This window comes from Pyxicephalus adspersus, chromosome 12 (assembly GCF_032062135.1).
Source record: "Pyxicephalus adspersus chromosome 12, UCB_Pads_2.0, whole genome shotgun sequence".
NCBI lineage: Eukaryota > Metazoa > Chordata > Amphibia > Anura > Pyxicephalidae > Pyxicephalus > Pyxicephalus adspersus.
Genome location: NC_092869.1, coordinates 23,343,661 through 23,353,370, shown reverse-complemented (window position 1 = coordinate 23,353,370; position 9,710 = coordinate 23,343,661). Strand labels below are relative to the sequence as shown.

The 9,710-nt window shown below is 36.5% G+C and overlaps 1 protein-coding gene across 1 annotated transcript in view; it reads left to right on the top strand.

Moving 5' to 3' along the window:
• Window positions 1-9,710, top strand: part of GALNT16 (polypeptide N-acetylgalactosaminyltransferase 16) — a 91,218-nt gene that overhangs the window by 48,106 nt on the left and 33,402 nt on the right. The window contains exons 3-4 of the mRNA XM_072427726.1: window positions 251-349; window positions 4,523-4,590. Coding sequence (XP_072283827.1) covers window positions 251-349; window positions 4,523-4,590 — 167 coding nt within the window. The remainder of the gene's footprint in view (window positions 1-250; window positions 350-4,522; window positions 4,591-9,710) is intronic.

The following is a 9,710-nucleotide window of genomic DNA, read 5'->3' as shown; positions in this document are numbered from 1 at the left end:
TAGTATATACTAAACATCTAAATAAATCACATGATAGGACGGTCTATTTTAATTTCAAAAGCATTGTACTACTTACAATGTGGATGGGTACGGTAGTCTATATCGGACAGCTTGGCAAACAATACCATGGAGGAATACTGAACTCCATTATCTGATTTTAATTACACATATTTAATAATATTTCTCTGGCATGGGTTCTATTTTTAAGCATACCCTAAGTGCAAATAATATCCTCTGTTTTTCTTACCAGGTGCACCTCCTTGCATTACGATGCCGACCTTCCATCCACTAGTGTTATTATCACTTTCCACAATGAGGCTCGTTCTACTCTCCTCCGAACTATCAAAAGGTAAGCATTGGATACAGAATAATGTGTACTTATCAGGGTCACTGCCTTGGATACAGATTGTGCATACAGGGAAGTATTTAGGCAGAATTCTAGGAAGTGTCTAGGGCACATGGGGCAGAACTGGTTGTGGGTAAATTCTGCAAGAGTACTGAAACATCACAAAATGGATCACAACACTTTTTGTAGCACTATTATCAATAAAACATGTCCTCCAACATCTCAATGGTGTAATGGTGTTCTTCTTCAGCAAATCTTTAGATAATAGAATCAATCAATCCCATGTAGTGTATGAGGTTATAACACTAGTATTGTTTTTTGGGGTTACCTAATTTTTATTATTATTAATGATTTACGGTATATAATAAAGTGTTTTTACACTTGACAGAATGCTCAATTCTCTAATTTTCTGAGTCACTGATCTGGTACATGCAAGTAGCCAGTAAAGTCAGATCAAAGTCAGAGCTTCATATTTGCTTACTTTTCTGTAAAAACAGGCTCCTGAAATATTTAAAGCAAATTGTACTCATTGGCGGATGGTGAGCATCTGCCATAATCAGGAAATATGCACAGCATACTGCGCCAATTATAGTGCAGGCGCCATGCAGCAATGACAGGTATAGGATCCTGTCATTGCCAGGTCTTAGGAAGGTCACCACCTTCCTTACATCTCCAAAGATAACCACCGGCCGGCTCTATGAAGATCTTGTCTGGACATGGGATGGCAACTGATGATGTAACTTCTGTACATTTGCAGTTACATTGTCCCTGGGATCTGGCTCTGTATGCAGCACATTTGACTGAGTTTTATACTATATGACTTATGTACTATGCACTGTAGAGCTAAAACAAAAAGCCACCAGGAGCCATTGTATGTCTCTTTGGTCAATTAACTCTTTTTTTTAGTTTTTTAGTTTGTCTGCTTTAATTCTTGTTCTAAATATCAGTCAAACCGAATCAGCTAGGTGACTGGCTATAAAGAACAATTCCACCTTTTTCCATTCACGTTATGCTTGAAAATGATTACCATTCAATCAGGACTTCTTTAACTGCCTCATACCCTATTATTTTATGGGCAGAAGTAGGCAAAGCCTCAGACACAGCAATGTTCCAAGATAAGCTTTTACATTCTTGACAGAATATGTAAGAATATGGTATGAAATAGTTCAAGTCATACATTCTGTTATTGTAGCTTAGCTAACGTCTACTCTGAACCCGTCCAGGTTCTCTCACCATTGTAAAAACTTTCTGATAAGGAAATATTTAAAGTGCTGTTAAATATCAGTCTTTATGGCTTCATGACACATTTTGAAGAATGTCTGTTATATTTCATTGTTGAAGCTTGTGTATGTACAACAGTGATGCATTAAGAATTATGTAGGTAAGCTGCAGTTTCTATTAACTACAATAAACAGTGAAATCATAACAATGGTGAAAAGCTGACAGAAATGACAATACTATATTTTTACAAATAATTTAATAAAATTAAAATACGCAAACAATCCAGCTCTAAATTTTTTTTTTTTTTTTATTTATAATGGATCCTTGGTCTCTTTTGTTTGGCACAGGTAAAGATTTAACCTATAATTATTGCTATTACCTGTAACTAAAGGCTTAATTATTATTTTACAGTGTCATCTGCTGGTGAAATCTGGCGATGCAGCTCTCTAGTCAGACTTTTCCCAGTCAGGTATTTCAAACAGGGGGACACTATAGCCTAGTAGCTTTTTTTTTATTTTGTCTTGCAACTCAGTCACCATGTTTTTCCGTACAAATTACCACTGTAGTTTCTTCTTCACATGTGCCAGCTTAGGTATACCTGACCGTTATGCCCAAGCTAGGGTTTGTTTAGCTGCTGTAAATACATAGGCCTGGAGTTTTAATTGATGCCTGTTGCAATTTTGGGGGCACAGACGTAGGAAAGCCTTGAGGGGATCCTTTCTAATGCCCCTATTGTATATAATCTGGTAGACCCCTGTCCAAAAGAGCATTGCCACCAGATATGTAGCCACATGCACCACATCCACCGAAACAAAGATCAGAAACATTAGGTTTGTACTTGGCCATTCTAGCCGGCGCCATGTACTGTCGAGTTTATACATGGCCTAGTGAAGATCACGTTAGTGTAACCATGTGCTGCCGTAGCCCAAACTTGTTTCCATTGTGTCTCAACTAGGGTGTGTCCTATGTCAGATTTCTACCTGGCAGCATGTGGCAGTTATTGTGAATACCTGGTGGAAATCAGTGACCGGTATATCACTGAAAGGGTACCCCTACCCAGTGGGTCTCAATTACAGCTTTATGGCAGTGGCTCCCGGGAGGGTGGTACATTTTAGTGTAGTAGCAAGGCAAAATAATTTTTCGTTATAATTTTAGTTTATCTGGAGTTGGGCTAAAGCACCTGTTATCTGCCTAAAGCACAATATCTACATTCCCAAAGAAAGCTTCAGCATCCGCCAGGGTCTATATCAGCATATTCCACCCTCATATTGACATGAAGGATCTGGCTCTTCTTATGGGTGATGTCTAGGCTACAAACGCCTTCCTTGGGTGCGAGTTGTTACAATGAATTATGTTTTGCAATCCCTTTACTAGTATATCGGTTCATCCTAGAACAATCTTGAAGTTAAGCCCAATGTATTCCCTGAAATCAATTTGGCAACAATGAGCATCTTACATGTACAGTATAATTTAGTTATAAATTCCTTTTTATATCAATCACAAAGCATGGGCAGAATTAGGTACATTTGGCATTTAATATTTTATGAAATACTTTAATAAATAAAACCGATTTAGTACAACTCAATGCTAATGGAATACTATAAATATACTGCTTTTAGGAAAGTGTAATTATGTGAAGACTGAAGTCATTTGTTCATGTAGATTCCAATTGTAAGATTTAATTGCTATGATGACTTTTGAATTATCAAATGTTTAGATTATGAATTTTGGACATCATTTCCTTACAGATTAGATAACATTACACTTTAAATGCATAGGCACCCTTTAGGCTCTATCTATAAAACAGGAAATCTGACATTCCCTCAAAAATCCCCTGGTGGAACGTATTTACTGCCATTGAAACCCCTTGGAATACAAATGTATATACTTATAATAAATATCCTATATATAGACATATATAGTATATATAGTACCTATACAGTGGATTCTTTGTAAAGGAATCCTATAGTACATATAAAAATACAATATATATAAATATATATATATATATACATAAATAATAAAAAAAAATATACATAAACAATATACTGTATACAACTACTGTGTACAACTGAAAATCCCCTTTTTAGCACCATATAGTTCAGTCCAATTATTTATATGGACCCCTACCATTTTTTATCTGATACGTATTAAAACGTGCAGTGTTAAAGTGATAGAGGTCTAGACAGGCACGGAACTTAGCAAAGGAATGTGCATTCATATGTGATGTTTCATGAAATACATTTGGGGTTATTCATTGTCAGATAAATATACTTGTTCTCACAAGCTCTGAACATCCGGGGGTTTCATTTATCAGTGTCTGAAAAATCACCTTCTGTGCTGTCTGGCTTTTTCAGAAAGACAAAAAGTAAAATGCTTTTTCAGTATAACAGCAGCAATAAGTATTACTAAAATCTATGCTAAATTTCTTTTAACATAAAATACTTTTTTATATTAAAATGCCATTCTTGAACAAATTGATGTAATGTTTGCAATGACAAAAATATATATTTTTTAGAAGTTCTTTTACACATTCATCCAATAGTTTAATTCTGCTGACACTAGAGAAGTATAATATTTTCTTCATGTTGTCAGATAAACAATTTGATACACGTACATCAGCTAAGAATGTAATTATGTTATTGTTGAGGCATCAAATGCACACGGATATTTTCCTTTTATGAGTTTGCTATGACATAAAATTTCCCATAATATTATTTAGTGGCATAATGCTGAGAGATATATTTCGCAAATAAAATCTCATTGTTGGATTTATTTTGGAACAATATTCTAAAATCGCCATCTGTTCAGGAATTGAGCACTAAAAATGAAGTGTACCTTCTGTGACAGAAGAATAAATTACCTTAAGCCTTGGTTACTTTATAGAACCTGTACGCAATTACAAACTTTGTGTCAGTTCTTAATTAACTGTTTTTTTTTTTTAACTTAATACAGCGTTTTAATTCGAAGTCCTGCGAATCTGATTCAAGAGATTATTTTAGTGGATGACTACAGTGCAGACCGTGAGTACTTCTTCATAACGTACTGTTCTGTTTCCCTACTTGAACTCATCACCCATAATGATGTGTGAGAGATGAGCTAAGTCTGCCATGTGATTAGAGGGTGTTATTTTCTACAACAGATGGCATCTATTTATGGTTTTTCACTTATGTAGTTTCGAGAGTTTGTACTCCTTTTATTTTGCATTAGTTAGGCTGCTGCTTACTATATTACCTGTTATCATAGTCTTCCAGGTGTGTCTTTTCTTGTTTTGGCATTACAGGTGTAGGTCTTAATTGGCAATGTGCCATCTTTCAAAGTTGCCAGATACAGGGTAGACATACAGCCTGTGACTCTTCTAGACCAGGGGTGAGCAAACTTTTTGGCTCAGGGGCTATTAAGGGGTTATTAATTAAGTGTAAAAGCCATTATATAAAAGTAAAACAAACTTACATTCAAATTACATTAAATTTCAGTTGGAACAGTGTTGATGGTCACCCAGTGGCCAATTTTGTAACAAAACTTAACAGGCTGGGTTAAAAAGCTCACGAGCCGTATATGGCCTGTGGGCCATAGTTTTCCCATGCCTGTTTTATATAGAGGCCCAGAAACTCAAGGTGTTGTAAACCACATGACAGACTAGGTGGTAGGGATTACTCAAAATGGCAGATCATTCAGTAGTCTTCGGTAAAACCATTTTACCTTTTTTTTGGCTGTGGCCTAGGGCGGCATGACTACTGGCATGACAGCTGTTAACGGTGTGGAGGAAGGGGAAAGCAAAAGCTACCTGGCCTAGGGAAGCAGAAAGCATAAATCTAGCCCTGACTGTAAGTCCATTATTAAGGCACATGATGGCCAGTGTTTCCATTGGCTAGTGGTTGGGTGGGGTCGTGAATAATACAGTAGAAAAGATCCTTGTTGTTGGAGTACAATTTTAGCACCCAATCATAAGCCAATCAAAGCCAATCACTCTACTACAAAACTACATCTACAAATAAAGTGTCAATTTGAGGCAGACTAACCCTTTAATAATTGAAGCATGTCATTGGCTGCATTAGGTATAGTAATGTTACAGGTAGTTGCCTTGGTTTTTTATGGTAGTGCCAATGAGGGTGCAGCTGGGAGGAAAGGGGTTCTAAATGGCAGGAGATGAAAGAAAACAGAAAATAAGGAGGTGCACTTTTAAGAACAATATTTAGTAGGTGTTCTGTAAATTCATGTAACGTGAACAGGTGGCATTGTGGCTGGAAGCCATATACATATGAGGACAACCACTGATCTATGAACTATTTCAGAAAAGGCATCCTCCCATATAAACCAGATATGCAACTGTTTTCTGAAGACTTCTGAGAGGCTCCGTCTGCTCAGAACTATTCTTTAAAAATGAATGATATGCTCTTTTTTTCTTTACTATCTTATATTTACAAAGGAAAAGGAGAGATGTATTACATGCATAGAGAACAATTCTTTGCAGCATAACAAGAGACCGTGGCCCTTTGGGGCTGAGCGGATTGCATAGGTGATTCAGAAAAAAAGAACACCATGATTTTAGGATTTTAAATTTAATTTTATACACATAACATGGAGACTGTAACTTTCTTGTATACGTTTGTTTTTTTATCATTTGGTCACAAAGTTAAAGACAATTGACCGGTCACACCAGGGCTACAGACTATTGACCAGTCTGTAGCCCTGGTCTCCAACAATCCTACATGTCCATTCCCTTTCGCTGTATTTTTGGCTAGAGGTAGGAGGGTAGGAAGATGAACCTCTGAAGAGCTGGCTGCTCCTTCATGTAAGAGCCATGGTCTGGCTTTCCTATGTGCTGTCAGAACATGGGATATCAACCCTTGTTGCAGCACTTACCAGTGTAAAAAAAATAGTAACTCATATGTATTACTGTATTTACAGGCCGACTACATAATAGTAATACATAACAATTGGGCTTTAATGGAACTGACCCCTGAACTTGCCATACACAGGTCTACCATCGGTTTCAAGCACTGATCCAAACCTTGCCATATACTGTCCAACTACCATGGGAGATAGTAAATGATTAGCAAATGCAGTGTTAAAGTATCCCTCCCAACTCGGCATAACTGAGAAAAAAGGAAATAGGAATTGTTGCAAGAATCTGATTGCACTTGAAATGGGTACATGAACATTGTACAAGTACATAAATGGAGTAAATTAAAGATAAAAGCCGAGCTCTCACAAGGAAATGAAATATTGAGTGCATTTACTGTGCAATATGCCTAAAAAATGAAGAAACTGAGTACAAATGGAAATTCAGGCTGTGGTGGGGAAAGTTTTTAAAAGCTTTGAAAAAAACAGTATATGGTTTCTAACACCTATCATCATCATCATCATAATTAATTTCCATTTTTGCAGGACTCTGACCTAATGTGATGTATTCGCAATAGACTCTGCCAGTGCAAAAGATTACAGTCAAAAGCCCTACCACACTCATAGGAGGAAACAAAACAGAAAGGCCACTTTGGTCAAATTCTAGCATCAACCAAAGTTAACTTATTCAAGCGCAATGAATATCATAGTAAATTCATCCAGCCAGTGATGAGATTTGAAGCCAGGACACAGTTAGAGGAAAAAATTGCTGACTACTTATCTTTTAGGCTACCGAGTACCGTAATATTATTTTAACTTTGGTTAGTGTATCCATTACAGATTGCTGTAGGGTTTTAGAAGGGATCCATAGCCCATAGCTGTAAACATAATTTAGAGATGTCTTGAATGCCCCATTTATCTATTTTCAGAAAACCTTCACAGTATGTTAGTACATGTATAGGCAGACCAGATTTCGATTTCCTGCCTACATAACCATACTCGTGGAGGGAGAAAAACTGTATACATACAATTGTATAATACTTCTATATATATATCTACTATATATAATACTATGTGAATTTTAAGGGTAAAAAATATAGATACTGCAAATGATTTTGCATTACATGTTGTAGTAAAGTATAGCTATTTGTTTTATCAAGTTTTTTATGCATTCAATAGTTTTACTGATCAAGATGTATTTATGCAAATGACTCAATCCACAATCACAGCAGAGTTCCAGATACCTTCCCCATACCTGTGGATTGTATTCTTATGATTTAATAGTCTGGAATTTGTTTTAGGTTTATAGCCTTAAAATACATAAAATTACTGCAGAGGAATAATATGAAATAAATGTTGTGATACATTGTGGATGTAAAGAACAGATGGCAACCTTTGAAGCTTACATATTGTATTCCAGTTCCTCCAAATTTGGAACATATAATCACTAGTCACCAGCAGTAGTGGATATAGTCACCAAAGGGACCCTGTACAGGAATAACTTTAGGGCCCAGATTTAAAAAGACATAAGTCCATCAAGTTCAACCACTAGGGAAATAAACATATCCCAGATATAAAACCCTATAAGACATAGTTGGTCCAGAGGAAGGCAAAAAAAAAAACAAACCCTGGTACAATTTGCTTCAACAGGGGAAACAAAATCCTTTCTAAAGCAATCTATAGTAGTTGCTGAAACTACTTCCTGAGGGAGCCATTTTCACAGACCTTACAGTGAAGAATCCCTTCCTTATACGGAGCTTAAACTTCTTTTCTCCAGACGCAAAGAGTGCCCTCCTGTTCTTTGTAATGATCTCAAAGTAAATGATGGGGAAGAGAGTTATCTGTATGGACCATTTATATATTTATACAGGGTGATCATATCCCCCCTTAAACGTCTCTTCTCAAGGGAGAATAGATTCAGTTCAGCTAATCTCTCCTCATAGCTGAGCTCCTCCATTCCTTTTATTAATTTAGTTGCCCTTCTCTGCACTCTCTCCAATTCCACATTGTCCTTTTTGTGAACTGGTGCCCAAAACTGGACTGCATATTCCAGATGTGGTCTGACCAATGCTTTGTACAGGGGAAGGATTATGTCTCTAGTATTTATGCAGTCTATTTCTCTTTTAATAGAAGAAAGTATTTTATCAGCTTTAGATATTGCAGCTTGGCATTGCGTACTGTTATTAGATCTATTATCTACTAGAACCCCCAGATCCTTTTCCATTTCTGACTCCCCCAAATGTATTACCCCTAGACAGTATGAAGCATGCATGTTGTTAATTTTACATTTATCTATAATAAATGTCATTTGCCACTTGGCTGCCCAATCAAACAGTACATCTACAAGCAGACTTGTAGTACATAATCTACAAGTCTGCTTGTAGATTATAGACATCATGTATGGACATATTTCCATTACATAGTTTGGTGTCATCTGCAAACACAGAAATGGTACTTTTAATCCCAAACTCTGTATTATTTATGGAGATGTTAAACAGTAAAGGTCCCAACACTGAACTCTGGGGTATACCACTAATAACCTTAGACCATTCAGAGTATGAATCATTAATTACAACTCTCTGGATGCAATCTTTAAGCCAGTTCTCTATCCATTTACAGATTGACTTTTCTAAACCTATTGACTAAAATGCTTTAGCAAAGTCCAAGTACAATATATCAACTGCTACTCCACTGTCTATCTGTTTACTTACTTTCTCATAAAAAGAGAGAGAACTTGTTTGACAACTGTAGTCTTTCTTGAAGCCATGCTGACCATCACTTATAATATTATTTTCAAGCAGAAACCCCTCTATTTGGCTCTTTATCAAACTCTCTAAGACCTTTCCAACTATGGATGTTAAACTAACCGGTCTGTAGTTACCTGGTAATGACTTTGCTTTGCCCCTTTATGAAGATAGGAACCACATTGGCCTTACGCCAATCCATTGGTACCTTACCAGTGACTAAAGAGTCTCTAAAAAGAAAAATTGGCTAGAAATAATAGCTTTGGAATAACTGAGCTCAGCTCTTTGAGGACACGTGGATGTTATCCATCAGATCCTGGTGCTTTGTCAACCTTAATTTTTCCCAGCTGTTTCTCAATCATATCAATTCTGAGCCATTTGATTAAAGGCAGTGACATTGCTATTATGAAAATGGACTTAAGATCTGCCATTTTCCTTTGTGCACACAGAGCTAAAAAAAGTGTTTAGTAAATCTGCCTTGTCTTTATCCCCAGTTACCAACCTAGCGACATCCTTTAAGGGGCCTACATGCTCAGATCTGAACTTTTTGCTAT